The sequence below is a fragment of the Lipotes vexillifer genome, unplaced genomic scaffold (assembly GCF_000442215.2).
Source record: "Lipotes vexillifer unplaced genomic scaffold, Lipotes_vexillifer_v1.1 scaffold545, whole genome shotgun sequence".
Classification (NCBI taxonomy): Eukaryota; Metazoa; Chordata; class Mammalia; order Artiodactyla; family Lipotidae; genus Lipotes; species Lipotes vexillifer.
Window position 1 is genome coordinate 1,288,028 of NW_006779129.1, and position 19,995 is coordinate 1,308,022.

At 51.3% G+C, this 19,995-nt stretch overlaps 1 protein-coding gene across 2 annotated transcripts in view; it reads right to left on the reverse strand.

Annotated features, from left to right (window-relative positions):
- The window catches only part of ADARB1 (adenosine deaminase RNA specific B1), a 37,765-nt gene extending 19,922 nt beyond the window's left edge, over positions 1–17,843 (reverse strand). Inside the window, exons 1-7 of one of the 2 annotated variants that reach the window (XM_007452487.1) lie at positions 17,769–17,796; positions 13,287–14,221; positions 9,760–9,874; positions 7,616–7,784; positions 6,867–7,031; positions 6,573–6,586; positions 5,677–5,845 (exon numbers count right to left, since the gene is read on the reverse strand). In XM_007452487.1, the coding sequence (XP_007452549.1) occupies positions 5,677–5,845; positions 6,573–6,586; positions 6,867–7,031; positions 7,616–7,784; positions 9,760–9,874; positions 13,287–14,221; positions 17,769–17,796 (1,595 nt within the window). Of the gene's footprint in view, positions 1–5,676; positions 5,846–6,572; positions 6,587–6,866; positions 7,032–7,615; positions 7,785–9,759; positions 9,875–13,286; positions 14,222–17,768 lie in introns of both variants that reach the window. The other variant, XM_007452486.1, reaches the window with a different exon arrangement.
- Between the last annotated feature and the right edge of the window lie 2,152 nt (positions 17,844–19,995).

The window sequence follows — 19,995 nt, forward strand, 5'->3', positions numbered from 1 at the left end:
CCAACCTCCTGCAGCACTTACCGTGCGCCACCACCCGCCCTCCCGTACATACACTCCACGTGGAGGGGGACTGGACTGTTTAGTTCACTGGAAATACCCCAGCACTTAACCTACACACCTGGCATACACAGATCAATAGGTGCTGAATGGACAAATCCTCAAATTGCTACATCCCATCCCTCCCACCCTCTAAAGAGGAAATTAAAACACACGTTTTCCTATCTAGCGAAGAAAAGCAAGAAACATTCGGCGCTTACAGAAACCACAGCGCACCCTTTCTTATGTGAATCAGAAGCGTCTTTGTGGGTTTAGGCCAAGCTGAGCTGAATTCAGACCCCTGGGGCAAACTTGAAACCAGCGATCCTGCAGAGACCTAAACTTGTTACACACAAGCCGTTAGCTCTGAACACATGCTTCGCGAACTCTAGGCACCACTGCTCTGCGGAGGCCCTGGTGGGCAGTGGTCTGGCACACCAGCCACTCTGCTGCATCTCCCGCCAGTGAGCCTTCCAGAGAACAGCGAGGATGTGCACGCGTAGGGTGTGTGCGCTGCAGCCCGCCGCCCCAGGGCAGCCCTCTGTGAAGACTGGAAACTGGCCCCACCCCACGACCCCGCCTCACAGGGGCTGCAGTGCTGGCGCCGCAGCACACAGGTGTCTGCACACAGGCGTCCCTCCTGCTCTGTCACTTCTCGGAGGACAGGCTTCAGAGCGTGGTCGTGCTGTCACGTACCGGCCCAGCTCCCCTGTGCCGACCTACAGCCTTCCCCCCGATCCCGGAGGGGCACAGCCAAAACCCCCCTTCGCCCTCCTGGCCCACCTCTGAGTCTGCGCCCACACAGTGAAGGTGGTGGACGCCCAGCGCTCTGAACAGTCAAGCTGCTGCCCTCCGGCAGGTGGTCTCTGCTCCCCCCACCTCCGGGCTCAGCAGTGCCGAGAACTCCCTCCCTCCCACCCACGCCTGGCCCAGCCGACAGAACTCACCCAGAGGCGGGGAGCCCCCCGCGGGCCCCTCCCACCCCAGGCCCCACACCGCTCCCGGGACTGCCCTCCAGATGGACCCCGGCAGCACGGCTCACCTCCCCCACCCCAGCCCACTGTGGCCTCACTCCAAAGCCAGCCCACTGCCCTTGTCCCCATCTGGAACCATCTGTGGGAGGTGGCCCTGCCTCTCTCTAAGACCCAGGCCAGCCCTCCCCGTACCTGCTGTGGGCCTTCCATAGGGACGGGACAGCCCAGGGGACTCTTCACTCCCCCACAGCAGGGACGGGAGGGGCTTGTAAGGAGCTGGCCGCCTCATGGCGCCATCCGGCCATTTGCTGGTGTGATACTGAGCAACTAGCCGCTTTCAACCATGCCGAATTCATGCTGACCAGGTGACTCGGGAGGAAGGGGCTGGTGGCCAGGGGAACCAACCACAGGATTAGAGGGTGGTTCCGGAAGGGGAGAGGGGCTGGGGTTGAGTTAATCACCAAGGACCAAGGATTCAATCCGTCTGCATAGAGACCCCTGAGGACAGGGCTGGAAGCTCCCCAGGCTGAGGGGTGGGCTCCTCCTCCCACGTACCCCTTCCATCTGGCTGACTGGTGAGCCTTCCTAGCGACCTACTGAACCCACGGATGGGACCCTCGATTTGCAGCCAAGTCAGGGGTGTGTGGGAACCTGATCCCCAATCCCAGCCCCCGTGTCTGAGCTGGGTCAGCTTCACGGGCCGAGCGCTAGCCCTGGGTGGTGGAGCCACAGGGTTGGGAAGGGGGCAGGCCAGGGCACTTGTCCCCACGCTGTCCCCTTCCTCCTGCCTTGCGTCTGCTTATTCTTCGAGATGACGACCACTGTACACGGTGAAAGGCACAGATCTTAAGGGCTTGCGTCCCTGAGTTTTGACTTTTATGTGCATGCGTGGAGCCCCACTTCAGGAAGATGGAGCATTCACAGCCCCCCAGCAAAGGCCCTTCCAGTCCATGCCTCTGACTTGCTGAGCTGTGGGAATTATCTTTATAAACCTTTTGCTGGTTATGTGAGTCAGATCTCTTTTCCCAGAGTGTGGCTTTTCTTTCCAATATATCTATGGGGGTTTTGGTAAATAAGTTTTAAAATTTCAATACGGTCGAACTGATTCATGGTTCTCTTTTTCATTTGGGCTTTCTGTGCCCTGCTGAAGAAGCCTGCTGAGGTGGAGGCCCGCCAGCAGTGCTGGGCACCACGGTGCAGCCCCGGGTCTTTATCTGTCGGCAGGTGCCTCTGCGTACGTGGCCCTGGCTCAGGATGGACGCCAGCCGGGTCACCTCATCCACGAGTCCCCCACGTGGCACAGACCACAGCTGCAGCCCTGCGTCCCTTCCCTTCTGAGCAACAGGGCCTCCATCCCCCTCCAGACGGCAGCTAACCCAGGCTCCTCCACAAGGAGATGCGGCCGCACACCAGGTCCTCGGTGGTGAAACGCAGCTGCCCTGCCAGCCCGAGCCGCTGGAGGCCTGCCCATCTGGCCCTCCTGCTGCTGGGGATTTGGCCAGCTCTGGGCACTGGGGAGACCCTGAGGACAGGCGACACAGTGGCGGTGCAGGAGGACGGAACCTGGCCTCAGGGTGACCAGCCGACCACAGCAGTTCCGGGTGACCTGTTCCCAAACTTGATTTCCATGAGAGATCAATAAACTTCTATCCAGTTACGTTTCCTCCTCAGTGTAGGCGAACCTGCTCACAACTGGGGCACAATGTACCCGGATGTCCCTCTCCAGGTCTGTCTGTGCTCTATGACACCTCCCTGCTGCCTTTGCCACTCAGCTTGACGCGGTTACTTTTCCACTTGAGTGTCAAGTGCTATGAAAAATGAGATTTTGATTGAAGTTATAGATTTGGAAAAAACCAATCAAGCTATTAAAAGTACGATTGGATTCAGTGTAAATGTGAGTGTTTTTATAATTGAGGATGGCTTGTCATTTTGTTTTCCTTCCTGGTCTAGTTTGGGGATACAGGTGGTAGGCAGCCCCCCAAATGCAGAGCCTCTCACAGAAAAGCCTCCTGGGAGACCTGCGTCCTCTTTCTCCACAGCCACCTCTTTGACTTGCTTCAATTTATCTATTTCTTGGGAGTGGGGGGTGACTGGTTTAATTAATGGCTAGAATTCCATTCAAATTTTCTACCGATGCTTGAGTCAATTTTACAAATGTACACTTTTCTAAAAAGTTTTTATTTCATCTCAGTTGTAAAAGATATCTGTAACGCAGTGTCTGTAATTCTCACTGTAACTACCTGAGCACATTTCCGTTCCTGCTGCGTCCCTGACCACCTGCTTTTCCTCCCCTAATCTGGCTTGGCTGGGCCTTCTATCTTGGTCAGACTTGCCCAAGTTCTGCCAATTTCGTTACCTTTTTCAAAGAAGCGTCACTGGGTCTCGGTGCTCCTCGCTGCTCATCTCTGTTGCGTCTAATAATAATTTCTGGTCTTTATCGTTCTCTTTTTTCTACTTATTTGGATTTGCTCCACTGTTCTCTTTCTGACTCAGTAGCTGTGGGGCTTTCTGTCACTTACTTACAACCATTTCCTAACTTCCACTGTGACCTCTTCTGTGAGCTGCTGAGGGGCAGCTGACACACAGTGCCCCGCACGTGGTTAAAGCACAGGGTTTGGGGAGTCCTGATGTTTACACACCCCTGAGACCACCCCAGAGTCTCCTCACACCTTGCTCTAGGCCTTCCTCCTGCCCCCTCCTGCTCTGGCCCCCTATCCCCAGGCAACCACTGATCTGCTTTCTGTCACTGTGACGTAGTTTGCACTTTCTAGAAATTGATGCACTGACTGTACATCACTGTTTATTCTGTCCCTTGCTTGAGCAGTGCCCCGTGGCACAGACACACCCCCTGCTTACCCCCGTTTATAGACTGACAGCAGTTCGGGCTGCTTCCAGTGTTTGACTTGTACAGGGAAGCTGCTGTGAGCACTCCTATGTGAGTCTCTGGGGACAATGCTTCCCCTTCTCTCGGGAAACAGGAGTGGAACAGCTGGGGCACACGGCTGCCAAGCTGTCCTCAGAATGGCTGCAGCATCGGTCCCCAGCCTGGGAGGATGGCGCTCCAGCTCCTGCGGTCCCCGCCGCGCCGGGCAGGGGTCTAGCCTTAGAGCCAAGCACGTGCCTTCACAGCCCTCCTGCACTCCCCGTGATTAACGACGTGGAGCGTCTTCTCGTGTGCTAATTTGACATCTTTTCTGGTGAAGTGTCCATTAAAATATTTTGCCCATTTTAAAAATTGTTTTTCCCCCTTGTTGGGTTTAGAGGGTCTTTATATATTGTGGATACAGGCCCTTTATCAGATACATGATTTGTAAATATTTTCTTCCAGTCGGTGACTTTACTTCTCATTCTTTTAACAGTGTCTTTCAAAGAAGTAAGTTTTCATTTGATGAGGTCCAACTTATCACTTTTTCCTTTCATGGAGAGTGCTTCTGGTATCGTGTCTAGGAAATTGCCTATCCCAGTTGCCAGGATTTTCTCCTGTTTTCTTCTAGAACTTTTACACATTTAGGTCTATGACACATCTTCAGTTAATTTTTGTATATGGTGCAAAATATCAGGTTCATTTTTTTTTGTTTCTACATAGGGATGTCCAATTGTCCCAGCACCATTTGTTAAAAAGACTGTTCTTTCTCTACCGAATTGGCTTTTTGAACCTTTGGTCAAAAATCATTTGTGACTGACAATGAACATGGAGAACTTGAAATTAAAAACACAAAACACCATTTACACGAACGCCTCCCAAAATCAAATATTTAAGCACAAATCCAACAAAACATATTCAAGACCTATATGAGGAAAACTCTAAAACTGACAAAAGAATCAAAGAACTAAGTAAATGGAGAGATATTCCATGTTCGTGGATAGGAAGACTCAATATTGTCAAGATGTCAGTTCTTCCCAACCTGATCTATAGATTCAACACAAACCCAATCAAACTCCCAGCACAGTATTTTGTGGATGTTGACAAACTGATTCTAAGGTTTATATGAAGGAGCAAAAGACCCAGAACAGCCAATACAACACTGGAGAACAAAGTTGGAACACTGAGACTATCTGACCTCAAGACTTACTACGAAGCTACAGTAATTATATTGTGATTCATCAGAAAAGTACACTTGATCATTCAGATGACCAAAAATGTATTTTTCTTATACGTATTTGGTCTTCTTCTGGGGTTCCTGGCTCACAGCTCCCAAACCCTTGGAATTTCCTAAGTGATTAGAGCCATAAAGGTGTCTTATGTTAATGAGGTGGACTCTGTTACCCACCTAAGGATGGGGGGCTGGTTGTCTGTGGAGCCAACTACGTGATTATAGAAGGTGGGAACTTTCAGTCCTGCCCCCCTGATCTCCTGGTGTAGGCGAACCTGCTTAAAGCATGGGGAGGGGGCTGGAGGTTGAGTTCAAACACCAATTGCCCATGATTCTAATCAACAGTGCCTTTGTAGGGACGCCTCCATAAAAACCCAAAAGGACAGGGCTCAAGAGCCTCTGCCCACGGAGACCCCACCTTTATCCCCTCAAGGTGACCCCCGAAGCCTGTTTAGAACCTTAGTCCTTCAGAGAATCTGTGGAACACATGAGGTAGGAAATGGGGGTGAAGCCCCAGTGTTTCTGGGAATGGCAGCATGCGCCCCACGTACTCGGCAGTGGGGGGTGCTTACCGCGCCATCTTGTCACTGCAGGACATGGTGAGCAGCCGCTCCCCTTGCAGCACCCCGTCCCACGTCTGGATGCTGGCATTCGAGCGGACTGGGATCGTCCCCTCACCAGACTCTATTTTCGTCCGCAGCTGTCCCCGGGCTTTACGATTCGGATGGCGGTCTGCTGGTTCTAAGACAGAAACGTAAGATCCTCCTGGGAGGGTCCACCGGTAGTTGACCATATACTTAACTCACCGAAAAGCACATCTAACAACACCCTATCGATTCAAAATACACTTTTCACTTATGTGTGCATATGTTTACGCCATATACACGTAAGATATATGTGTACAATGTAAGTACATAAAATTTGACAGGTACTACAAACCAAATTCAAGAAGGTGGTCTCCTTAGTGGTTGGGAGAAAAGAGGGCTTCCATTTTAATCAAAATGATTTATTTCTATCATTAGAAACGAGCTGAAGCAGACAGGACAAAATGCTAACATTTGCTAATTCTAGGTGATGGATATTTGGGTATTTGCTATATTTCTTTGCTGTATATTTAAATTTTCAAAAATAAACCTATAATGATGCAGAAATAAATTCAGAGGAAGCATTCACAAACAGCCAGAGCGATTATCTCCAGGTTATATGACTATGGAGTGATTTAAATGTTCTTTCTTATGTTTTAAAAATATTTAGCAACTTTCTACAGTGGGTATATGTTGCTTTTATAATCAAGAAAAATAATGTAATCAAATGTTCTATTTGGAATGAATAATGCTTAAGCTTGTGAGAAGGGATGTGGGTACAAACTCCTATGAAACAAGAGCACTAACAAACGTGAGAACAAGGGAGGATGGAGGGCACGTGGTGGCCACCAGCCTGCACCTGCTTTTCTAATTCGATTACACACTCATTAAACTATGACTCCCCAGAAACATGGATGATGACGTACACTTCCAATTCAGAGACAGGTATTACCCAAATTTAAAAACTGAAAACAATTTTGATCTAATATCCTCACTCTACTCTAACTTCTCATTAGAATCCACATTTTCATTCATTAAAATTTCAACTTACTGAGAAGAAAAACCTCACGTTTTTATATGTTCCTACCAGGTCCACATCCAAGGTGGAAATTTTTAAAGAGGAAAGGATATTAATGTAGGTGTTTCATGAGTTTTCTTGAGACACTGCGGCCGTGGACGAGCCTAGTGCCATACCTTCCAGGACGGGCTCGTGTGGTGAGAAGATCCTGGCATCCCCACAGGGGGAGGTGCTGATGTACAGATGGAACCGGACCTTATCCTTCAGCTTAAATCCTCCCCGCTCGGACTTCTCAAAGATGGATCTTTTTTGATCATCTTTGCTACTGAAAGGAAACAAGTTGCAAAGATAAACTTTAAAGCTGAATACAATCAAAATTTAGTCTGTCATAGCTTACGATGATTTGCAAAGGCCAGTGTTTACAACGGGGTATTTATTTTATATGTTAATGATAATTAGCACAGTTCCTGTCTGCTCACCAGTGGGACAGGCCATCAATACGCAAGGAACCCCTCCTCCTCATTCATGACCTCAGAACAGAAAGGAAGCGTGTCAGATGTGGCCTGTGGCGAGAAGCAGTCAGGTCCACGGTCAGCCGTTCTGGGCACAGTGACTGGGGCAGCACTGCCCACCTCCCCAGCACTTACTTCTGCATAAAATGAAAGCTCGGGGTCTGAAACACAGACATGGCCCCTCTGACTACACGTGTGGCGTGTATGTGCATGCAAGTGTCTGTGTTATAATTCGGCTTCATGGGGAAATGGGATCCAACCTCACTGTTACCCAGAAAGTTACTAGGTTGAGAATTTTTCAGTGCTTACAGAAGCAGTGGAAAGTTTTGCAGTACATTCTGATGAGAGGACAATTAAAAAGAAACAGCTTCCTTTATTATTTACTTGCTAAACTTACTTTAAGTAAAGCTCAAGCTGTGTGTAAAGAAATCTAAGCAAGGATCTTCGAGATATGATTTCTGCGTGGCAGTCGTTCAGCGCAAGGCCGCGATCACTCATGTACTCTCCGTTAATACACTTTGTCCCTGTGGAAACACTGATCACCTTGGCATCCTTCACATCTGTGCCTGAAAAACAGAAGAGAAATCGTTCCTCGCTATTCCTTGCCACGCCCGGGCTGGACCCACATTCCCAGGGACTGACCTGGGAGACATCAGCTCATTTTCGCACCCTGCCACTGACCCTCACCTGGGCGCTGCTAACGGGCCCCCCGAGCCTTGCTTTGCACATTCCGGGAGGGTAACCCTCCCCACTCTTGCGTGTAAAGATTCTACCTGGAAAGTTACTTCACCTGGAACGCACTAGTCTTTTCTTGAACACTCCCCAGTGGACATGGGGGAGCACTGTGTAGAGACAGACTGGCCTGGTAATGAATCCTGGAAGTAACATCAAAGCATTGCAGAGGCTGGGAGGACTGCCTGACACTCACCCCGGGGGCCCAGGAGTCATGCAGGGGGCTGTCGGCGGTCTGGCACCGTTTAACTGCACGGGGAGTGAGTGCAGCCGTCAGCACTGGGGAACCTCGGGAGCCATCACTCTGATATGCAGGTGTCGACAGACAGACCACGTATGACAGGGTGCAGGCCCTGTGCGTGGCCTGTCGGGGAAGGTACCTCACTTCCCTCCCATGTCCTCCGAGGCCCATCCTACCACTGTCTCCATTTGCAGATGAGGGGACTGAGGCACAGGGCCCTCAAAGTCGGCCTGGGGATTTGAACCAGGTCTCCTGACGTCAGGACCACGTGCTACGCGCAGTGTGGTGCTGCCTTCAGGCGTAAACCGTGGCTTCGAGCGGAGGGTCCCAAGTGCAACACACACTATGGGGCAAAATGCCCCCACGAGGTAACGTGCCCCTTCTGAGGCGGTTAAAACACCTGGATGAAAAACCACAGGCTCGCTCACTCCCGTCACCGGGAAGGGCAGCGCCTTGCTTAGGAAACTACATCATCCAGCAGCATACGCGTTCACCTTTACGTGTGTACAGGATGACAGCAAGGAGATGGAGGGAGCAGAGGGACAAAATACAGGCAGCTCACATCAGAACAAACACTGAAACCCAAGTGACTGTTCAGAGCATTCATCCTACCCGTCAGACAGCTCTCAGCTGTGCCAAGGTAAAGACACAGCAAGAAAACGAGATCCTGTCCTCTAGGGCACGGAGCGTGGTCAGCTCTGAGGATCAGAGAATCAGGTCCTGTCCATGATCAGAGGTGAACCACGCCTCAGGAGAAAGGGACGGGCAGTCGCCCCATGGGAACTGGGGTTGCCCCTGCCCGCCGGGTGTAGACAGATCAACCACCCCCCGCCGCCCCCCTCTCTGGCCTCTTGCTGGCTTCCTACACACAGCAGGCCAGGCTTGGCCAGCTGGGCTAAGCAGATGCTCCGAGAAGAAAGGGACAGCCCCAGACTCAGCCCCAAGGAGCAGAGGGTCCTCCCGGCCACCCAAAGATGCAGGCACTGGCCGAGGCCGTGCTTTCCTGTTCCCAGGAGGGACCCACGGAGACGCTGCTTGGCGGGCTCACTCCTGGGATGTGGGACGAGAACTCAGGAAGGGTTCCCTTCGCTGCTGGGAACTTAGACACAAGTTTAATAGGGTTTCTTCTGCTATCCCAAAGCGTGCTTTACCCCCACAGATTTTCTACTCTTGCTAGGGCTTCCTCTCTCCCCCGTAAAAGTCACACAGAAACTTATCTGGCAGCGTTAACATTAACGGATAAATCAGATTAAGTCCTACTTCCAAGTGAAGTAAGAACTAACAGCTCTCCTGCAGGTTTCCAGGGTCGATCAAGGCCATTCCCGTAAGATTACAGGGATCAAATATTAATATAGGACTCTTTCTCCAGATGAAAACCTTAGGTTAAAAAGATCAACCTGTAGCAGAAAAATATAAGCGCAGTTCCTCTATCTGCACACGGTGAACGTTCTGAAGGAGAATGAAAAAGTGACCTCCTGCTGGTGTCACAGAGATTTTTCTAGACTGAAAGCATTTCACCTTTATTAAGCATGAAAGCAGGCAGGTGGACACACCGCCAACGTGGTTACCTGTTGTCATGACGATTCCAGCAAGAACTTTCCTGCGCGCGTGGGGGGCGGTGAAGTTGTCCGTCAGGTCCCCAAACTTCTCCAGAACCAGGCGCGCCACGGCATCGGCTAAGACCTGCGGACCAAGCAGGGGTTCAGTGCTCCCCTTGGGGCCACGTTCCGGGGCCTCTCCTCTGGAACCACAAAGGTAAGTCTGGCAAACGAGCGCGCGCGTGTGTGCGTGTGCGTGTGCGTGCGCGCACATTTTTTCCTCCCAGACATTCCTTGGAAACAGACGCCCAAGGGGCGTGCGAGGGTCTCTGCAGAAGGACAGTCTGGAGCCCAACCGCATGGGAGCCAGCACCTGAGCAGGTGAGGCCTCCTCACAACAGCCCTGCCCCGGGGGAGGGACCCAGGCCCGGAGGCGAGAGCGCCTGCCTGGTCACCCCCCTCCCACCCTCTGCGGCTCCGAGTCCCGCAGCCACAGCCCCCGAGTGGCAGGGCTTCGGGAAGAAGTGAAACCACAGGAGGTGCGGCCCAGTCAGCTCAGGGCTGGCGAGGCCCCACGGGGGACACGTGGGAAGAGAAAGGGGAGGTCTGAAGGGCGGTCACATTGCAGGATCACTAAGCTCACAGCACCTCCCTCCCAAAGGCGCCCGGGTCCATGTGTGTCTCAGTGATGTCAACATCTAAAACTAATTACTGCGGCCCAGCCACTCAGAAACCAGCATCGCTTAGAGCCCGTAAGGGCATTTGTCACTTAGATCGAGTGACACCAGAATGCACCAGAGGCTACACTTGTACAGGGCAAGTGTAATGTGATTTTAGAAGACTTCTCGTGGTGCATTTCCAGGCCAGGGAGCCACTGGACTGAAGGGAGTGCCTCTCAGAAGCGAACACATCGGTGAGATTTTGGACACGGTCCTACTTCCACAGCTTATGACTCATCTTGGATAGAACGGACGCTCGGTGTTTTGGGAAACGATGCCTGATGGGAGGTGTGTGCCAGGAGCCACGCGGGAGCCACGTCCCACCAGCTCACACTGGTCTGGAGTCCCCAGCTGGGCCCGCAATTAAATACTCCCAAATGAACAGAAAGGCCACCTGCCCTAAACGGTGGCTTCTCTGGGAAGAAGCGTCATCAGGATGTTTTCACCGGCCGCTGCGCCAGCAACAAGCCCCAGAAGGCGGTGCTTAAGGCCAAAGGCACAGAGTGTGGCCAGAAGAGCAGGGGACGGGGCCCCACTCTGCACCCTAGACAGCGGCACAGAGGGCGGAGGTGTGCAGGCAGGAAAGGTAGCGAGGCCACGGACAGAAAGTCAGGATGTGCAATCACACGATGGCGACGATGCCCTCCGGTGGGAAGAGAACGGCAGGAGGGGAAGGGGAAGCCAGAGGAAACAGAGGCCCACTCCATGCAGGGACTCTCAGAGAAAAGCAGGAAAGCGTGGAGTCGGGCACTTGCACTGACAGCCTCTGCCCAGGCCAGCCCTCCTGTCCCCCGAAGGGACTGGGCGTGAAGCAATCTCCCTCTAGATTCGGGGCAGATATGATAACGAAGGGTACATGCTCTCAAAGTCAGCTCGAGGCTTGGCCCCGCGGGACAGCTCGGTCCAGCCACGTCCACCAAGTTCACTGACAGATCGCCCTGCGCACACACCATGTGGGCAACGCCATCTGATCTTAAACCCTCTGATGCCGCCGTGAACGCCATGGAGGCAAAAAGTCCTGAGACCAGGGGTGGCCAGCCCACGCCCTTCAAGAGTTCCACCCGCAAGACAGCAGGACGTTTCACCCCCTCTAGACCGTACGTCTGGAAATTCCCAGGGGAAAGAGAAAGGACTGACCGGCACAGGTCCTGCGATGAGGACACGACTACCTCCTGAGGTACCGCTCGGGGGCTGGGGGCCACCCTGGGGGCCCTGTGAGCGGGGCGGGCTCAGGCGGGGGGAGAGACAGCTCCACCTTCCCAGACCTGGCTGGCCTGGGCCACAGAGGCCACCTGGGCAGGGCGGAGACGGCCCCTCCCGGGCAAGGCTCCACCAGCCAGGGGCTCTGGTCACTGCTCCCCACTGACATAACAGCCAGGGCAGAGGCAGGCTGCCAGCGCACACGCACACACCCACGCACACGCACACGCAGACCTCCGCCCGCCGAGGTGTCACCCACGCAGAACCAAGCACCGGGGGTCACGGCATTTGATGAGTCCAGTCTCTTCACAGGACTGCCAATGGTAAAGGAAGACAGGGCCACTGTGGCTCAGGCTGAAATACTCTAACAAATAGTAAACCTGAAAATAAAGAATCCCTTGGGAACCAGCGCCACCGATGTGTGAAATGATAAATGGACTAAACGGTTCTTATGAATAATATTAACAACAAGTTAATGCACGGGAAGCGGTTACTTGGCTCATAAAAAATCAGCGAAATACTCTGAATGTGTTACTTTATACTGATGCCGTATTTGGTCGCTTTAAGCGAAAGAAAATAAATTTCCTTTTTTTAAAGCCGAGAACTACTGGTCCTCTCGGGTGACAACTGCACAGAGGTTACAGAAAGGCAAGACGGAAGCCGAGTTTCCTGAGCGAATGTGGGCTGTCCTGTCAATTCGGAGTCCTCCATTTTTTCTCCTCAGATCAGTGTGTATTTTATCTTCAAAGTGAATAATATTTTGACAGAAAGGAATAGAGAAGTGGGTCAGACTTTCTCCCTGAAAGGAACGTTTTTACAACAGACCAGAATCATTTTGGATTTCCAGGAAAAGCAGCAATAAATAACCGAGGAGTTCTAGGGTGTTGAGACGACAACAAAGCATCGTTTCCTCCTTCCTTCTCCTCAGAGCCCACCCTGAAATGTCCCCTCTCTTCACCCTGAAATTTCACCCCGATATTCCCCCTTCTCGCCCTGTCCAAGACCAAACCAAGAGGGGTGCCCACCTCCGGCTGAGCAGGGGAGCCGCAGGGACACCTTGGGGAACTCCAGGTGCCGAGACCCCCAGGCACCCGGCGGGCTCTGGAGCGCTTGCAGAGGCCCCGACGCCCCGGCCCTTCTGACGTGTGCTCGCCACCGCTGCAGCTCGGCCTCTGCCTGGACAGGACCTGCGAGGCGCTGGCACTTGACCCAGACTTGGGTTTCAGCTGCTGACCCGCCAGCCTCACCTGTCCTGTACCTGGGTCCCAGGTGAGACACGGAGGGGGGACCCCACTGAGCTGGGGCAGGGTGCCAGGGCTCCGGCCCTCCCCTCCCCTCCCGTCTCCTCCGCGACAGGCTGCCGTGGGCTGTGGTCGCCACAGGGGCAGGCGGCACAGGGAGGGCACCTCGGCCCACCCGCCGTGGGCGGCACTGGCCACACTGCACCTCACGGCCCTGGCTGGGCTTCGCAGCGGCCACACAACCGGCACAGTCACGGGAAGGCCGCCCGGCAGCCGGACTTACCAGGACCTCCCCATGCTGAGGACAGAGCGACGAGAAGACACCAGTGACCACGGCAACCGCACCCCGTCTAAAAGCGTGAGCAACACGCGGCCGCGCTCGGGCGGCTTTCCTCACCTGTGGCGAGTGCAGCTGGAGGCCCTCGCTGGGGACAGGCTGGCGAGACGGGGTCTGGTCCAGGCGCAAGTTAAAGACAGTAGCCAGGGCGGACTGCGCGGCCCGGGCCTTGGCGAGCTTTTTGCTCCTCCCCGAGCCCTCGAAGAACTGCCCGTCCACGACCACAGACAGCACGAAGTTCTTGGCGTGGCTCTCCCCGCTCTCCGAGAGGAAGTCATACTTCAGTCCCGGGCGCAGCTCGTTCAAAATCATCACGGGGTTCTTCCCGCTCGGGGGTGGGAAGGGCGGGGGCACGGGGAGGGGTGGCTGGGCCAGGCTGGCAGGCACGGGAGACGCAGCCAGGCTGAGGTCCCCGCTCGAGCTGAGGGAGTCGTCGCCATTGGCGCCCAGGTAGAAGGGCCCGTCCGGCCTGCCCGGGGTCTCGAAGCCGTTGAAGAGCGCGTCGGGGAAGTCGGCCTGGTCGGACGTGAAGTCCGCGTGGGCGGACAGGCCCCGGCCCATGGCCAGGTGGGCCTCGGAGGCGTTGGGGAACTGCACGAAGGAGCGCAGGGCCCTCTCGGCCGCGTGCAGCTTGGCTTTCTTCTTCGTGGGGCCGGAGCCCTCGAAGACCTGCCCGTTGACCTCGACCGACATGACGAAGAGCGGGGCGTGCACGGGTCCCGTCTGCGACAGCAGCGTGTACTGCAGGCCAGGCTTGATCTCGTTGAGCTGCATCAGCGCGTTCTTGGGCAGCGCGGGCCCCGGCGCCCTCCTCCGCTTCTTCAGGCGGAACCTGGAGGGGCCGTTGCTGCTCTCGTCCAGGGCCCGCTTCCTGCCGGCGGCCCCGCCACCCCCGTTGGAGAGCGGGGCGCGCTCGCCAGGCCCCGGGGCGCTGCCGTCCTTGGGGGGCGCGCCGTCCAGACCGCAGTTTTCCTTAACATCTGTGCTGCTCGAACCTGCGGTGCCCAGAAAGAGTAACTTACAACGCCTTCGTTGCAGGATCTTGTAAATGCAAAATTTATAGATTCCTTTATCGCCCTCTGTAACTGGTTAAGTGATGTGTGCTTATACACTTTGTTCCTGGCTGCATACGTGTGGGGCTGTGCATTTAACCACAGAGCTACCCACCTGAACCGAAATGACTGGAGTAACTTGACGTTCTGAGAAACAACTACTAATCCTGTTTCTATTTAATATCACGGACTGCTTTTGCATTATAAGGTGCATTTTTAAATCAGCTTTTTCTACAAGAATATTCTGAAGCATCTAGAGGCATTTTATTCAAGTTTATCAAAATGTGGGACGATAAACTAACCCAGGAAGACCTTACATTAATAAATCTAATGTCAGTATCGACAAACGTACGCTTTATTTTGGCATTTTCTTCCTTTTCAATGCCATCTACTCTCAAACTATACTCATGCTGGGCTTTCAATTGCAGCCTTTCCCAGAAAAGAAGACATTATTTAAAACGTGCCTTCACAAGTTACTTAGTTTTTCTGGTTTAAAATATGCAATTCATATGTGCAGCTATTTGGTTTGGTTCATGGATCTTAGAAAACTGCTTATGTAAAGTATTCTGGCCTTTTAGAAATTATTTTGAAGGATATAGCTTCACTTCTGGTATTCATTTAACATTTTCTCATTATGTATGGGGACCGATTTGCCTCTGAAACCTTAATACATCCCATGATAGAAAAACATATATAAGGCAAGATAGGAAGACTGACACTGCAGACGGCCACAGCTCTCTTAACTTCCCAACTGAAGGTGGCATCTTTGTCTTTTTTAGAAAAACAAATATTTGATGCATTTACAGAATAATTTAGTTATCCTACCATTTAAAGGTAGTTTATTTTTACAATTAATAAAGATAATTTTAGAACTCTAAAAGTTCATGGCCAAATAAATATGATTTTAATTGCAGAAAGGGCAATAAAAAAGCATTCACTCTCCCCTTTAAGTTTATCAGATAAAGCTTTTTTAAAAAGAGAAAAAGAAGTAACTCCTTGTTTTCCTGGTTAGTTTGCACACGCTGTTGGCCGCAGGAAGCTCGGGGGTAAACTATCACAGGGCTTCACAATACTGTTGACATGAATGTACTTGAAGACCTACCACTAGTTTTTGAGAATCCACATAAGTCTTTTAAGCAACGGAAATATTTTTCATAATTGTAAGCCAGTTTACAAGTACCCCAGTACGGTGGCCCTCGGTCCGTTTCTACTACATAAGGTGAAAGTAGATTCTGACTATACTAAGGAAACTGAGAAAAACAGTGAAAACGCTCATCGGCCCTACCCACAGGAGGGGCTTAACGTGGCAGCAAGTCTGGGTCACCGGCTGCCAGTCCCCACAGTTCAAGCTCTCAGATTCCCAGGGCTGTCACCACTCAGCTGAGATGTGAGAACAGCCCTGGTTTAAACACAGGCCACGGGAAGACTGCCACCACACCGTGGCAGAGATTGGTAGATGGCCACGCCTTCCCTACAGACTTCATGCCTCCTGCGTGCGTACTCCTGACGCGTACATACTCCTGACACACACCACTTCTCCCAGTTGACAAGGCTGACGGAATGGACACTAAATTTTCATTTATAACATCCTCCAGCAAAAGCTCAATAGGTTACTCCTTTCGGTGCTCAAGGGAAACAAAAGGTTAGAAAGGGTGGGGCAGGACAGAATTGAGATTAACAAAGCAAGAACATCACACGCTCCACGACTGCTTACATTCTGACGTCACCACTGAACAGAAGTCAGATCACGATAAATATATCCTGACATGCATTTAATCAAATGTTTATAATCTCTGGAACAAACAAATGCTTTCTTTTAAAAAATAAAAATAATCCGTATTGATTATAGAAAAATACACTTTCTATAAGATAGTTCACATAGATTCTAAGTTCTTATTTGCTTCAGAAGCATGGAAATACGGCTCATGTTCTACTTTACTAAAAATGCTACTATGTAAAGGAAAATAAAACACTAAAATTGGAGAAAGACCTCCCACTATCATAACTCTTCTTAAATAGATGCTTTCTCTTTCCATATCATGCTACTTTATTTCATAAATGTGAATATTAACCATGATGAAAATTCTTCATCGCTTTCAAAATGATAGAAAGTACAGGACTGGCATTTCCAAGTTTCAGCACTAGAGCCAACAGTTTATCTTTCCAGAAAATGTATTCAGAAGGATTCTTTATCTCGGTAAGAGACTACTGGATCAGTCTGGGGATAGTTATATCCCTACACACACTGTGACATTTCCTCCCATACCTGATGACCAGCGCCGTGGGTGACAAAGGGAGTGGGGAGTGGGCTGACCCCTGAGAACACAGGCTGGGTTCCAAAGACCCCGAGAGCAGCTGTGCTGGGGGCAGCACCACGGGCAGTCAGTGGCCTCGGGAGGAGGTGCTGCCACATGGAATGAAACCACGCCTGGTCACATCTTCTCACACTTGCGTCCCAGGAATGGCCTCCAGCCTGAGGGCACATGACTGCGGGGTCACCCAGCAAAGACCCAGCAACTCCACGGCACCCACTACACTCGTGGAGCAGAACCCCTGGCTTCTGCGTGCAGACAAAGCCAACTCCGAGGCCTCGGCTGTGGGTTCTGGGTGAGGCCGAGGGAAAGTGGTGGACTGTATCCTCATCCTCGGTGACCGTTCGTCACTCACGCCTGCAGGTTCTTCCCGGGACCTCTCAACATGGACAAGTAACAATGCACATTACACACATACCAGAACACTGATGTCTCTGTTGTGATTTCCCTACCGAAAGCTCCCAACTTCTGTGGGAGCATTTAACCTTATGCAAATGCTCTTCTATCCGGGATTAAAGACAAAACAGAATAGAGAAGTATATTCACTGAACTCTTCATCTATGAACATCTATGAACAATGTCGAGAGGGGGAAAGCTGAGGCTCTCTGCCCCTCCGTCCCCTCCATCCCCTCCATCCCAGAGGGTAGTGTGGAAAGGGGTTTCAGGCCACGCCGGCCCAAAGGCCCATCAAAGTCTTTGGAAACAAGATCAACAGACTGATGCGAGTCCCCTTCCTTCAAAACGCACGGACAACCCACCGTATTTGAAGGGAAGATTTTATGCACTGTCACCCCAAATGACCAATCTCAAAGGTTATCTCAGATTTACACAGATGGAAATCGGACCATGATCATGAGAACCATGCAGTGACAGAGCACGAAGCCATGCGGCTTTATGACACATGCACCTGGAGGCAAGCCTTCCCCTTCCGGGCATGTGCATCAGGACCCCAGGACGACAGCAAGGAATGAAAATCCAGACAAACGGCTGTAAGGAAATGCCCACAGCAGACACCGATACCTACTGTAGAGATTACATAAAAATTAAACACATGCCACCGTTAACAGTCTGTATCGAAGGAAAAGAATCACCCTCCCCAAGTTGGTCCCATTCAATAAATTCACAACACTAAGCTTTTAATAAGCCGCTTGATACTACGTGATAGGCCTAGATCTTACTCATGTTTTCTTCATCTTCTGCATCCATGACAAAATACTTTTGAGGGTTTCTTGACTGGCGGAGACTGTTTCTGTCTGAAAGACAGCAAGAAAATGACACTGAGTGTACCAGTCATACGAGGTAAGTCTCCTCTGTGGAAAAAAATCGCAGAACAAGGACGGTTAGGTCTGCCCTCTGGACAGAACATTCTCCCACCTCTTCAGCATGGTACAGGACCCCCAGCGTCCCCCCAAGGATCCCAGCCAGGACTCTGCTGTTGCGGGGGGTGGGGGGGCGGGTACCATGGCAGGGAAGATTTCGGGCCACGCTGCGGAGGACGGCCTGGATTCCAGGGCTCAGGACCATGGAGAGCTCCGAACCAAGGGAAGGGTGACACACTTAAATCTCAGAAAGCCACCTCTCATCAAGACAAACCCCAAACACAACTCCCGCCCATCTGCCACTTGATCTCTGCTCTGGGGAGACTTTGGTTTGGGTTATGGAAGAACACGCCACAGCATTCACCCTACTACTCCCCTCACCTGGACTGAGTAGCGTCACATGGACGAAACTAAAAAGCACATAATTGTTCAAATCTGATCTAATTTCTTAGTATAACTTATTATTCTGTTGTCAGGAGAAACCACAACAAATCCTCAAAGAACAATTATTCCAATTATATAATTATTAACAAATTTAAGAGTTTCCTCTTCCTAAATACCTTGGCTATACCTTGCAGGACTGTACTAACGTATAATCTGTAATAAAGAATCCCGTCAAATTGCCATTGAGAAAAAAGATCTGCAAATTTTGTAGTCACATTTTTTTACAGAAATTAAATTTATATTATAAATCAGTTAAGAGGCAAATTTATTGCTTTTAAGAAAACGGTGACTAAAATGTGCTAAATCATGCTTATACCTTATACATCTCTCTCATATAACATATATGTAAAACAGTTTCCGTGACAATCATTTGTCAATGACATTAACTCTCACTGTATATCTGGTAAACATACAGTTAAATGAGTTAAAGGTTAAATGAGTTTTTATCGAGACTCGTTTATTTAAGAGAGTGTTCCAGATAGTTTTTAAAGCATTAACATTTTATATTCATGAATTATTTCAACATAAATTTCTGGAAGTTTATTATATGAAATGCACAGCACTGGATATTACAAGAACCTAAAATGAATCAGACTGACTCTGCAATTGAGAAGTTTAAATAAAAATACTGTCTGGATAGCTGATTGTATTAAGAAATAACTTTCAGTCAGTTTAGGTGTGGAAATAGTGCTTATCTTTTAGTGATGTATACTGAAATATTTACAGACGAAATGATACCTGGGATTTATTACTATAAAATGATCCCACGTGGTGGGAAAACGTAGATACGGATGAAAGTGAGGGGCCATGGCTGGTGATGCTGGCGCTGCCTGATGGGCACTCGGGCTCAGCACACAATTCTGTATCGGTGTGTGTTTTAATATTTCCACTAGGGAATGGTTTCAATGAAAGTAATTTCCTTGAGGTCTGGAATGGGCACGAGTGCCAGACCGCCCCATGCCCTCAGTGAGATGCAGGTGCTCCAAGGGTCCTCTTGGCCACGGTCAGGGCGTGTGATGGTTAAGCTGATCCTGGAGGAGAGGGGGTGGGGCACACTGTGAAGACCGTGCACAGGTATAGCATGCGGGAAGCACAGAGGCTGTGTGAGAAAGGCACTTAGAAGGCGCTTCTGAGAAGCTCAGTTATCAGTTCTGAAAGCAACCACACAAGCTGTCCAGAGCACTCTGTTCTTACTGGCTGAGAGCTGGATTCAGAGCAGGCAAAGGGGCTCGTGTGGTGGGAAGACTGAGGGCACGTCCCCCGTTTAGCCCAACTGAAAACCCCGGATGGCACAGACACAGCAAGCACGAGGAGGCTCGGAAGGGCGGAGGGGAGGCGGCAGAGCAGCAGGGGGCCTGGGGACAGTGTGGCGGTGAGTCCCTTACGTCTTCTTTTTGCATCGTTATCCCAGGCTTGGAGTATGAAGAAGCCGGCAACCTGGAAACACCAATGGGCAAAAGACCAAAACACCCAAGGAAAAGTGTCTCTCTGGCCAAGGGACCAGGAGAGGACCTCCCAGCAGGACAGGAACCTGACAGACCAAACTGCCCTATTCAGCCAGGCCCCAGCCTCCCATCCAGCAAGGACATGGGGTGGGGGAGCCTTGCATCTCATTCCCTCTGGGCTGTGACGACCCCCTCCC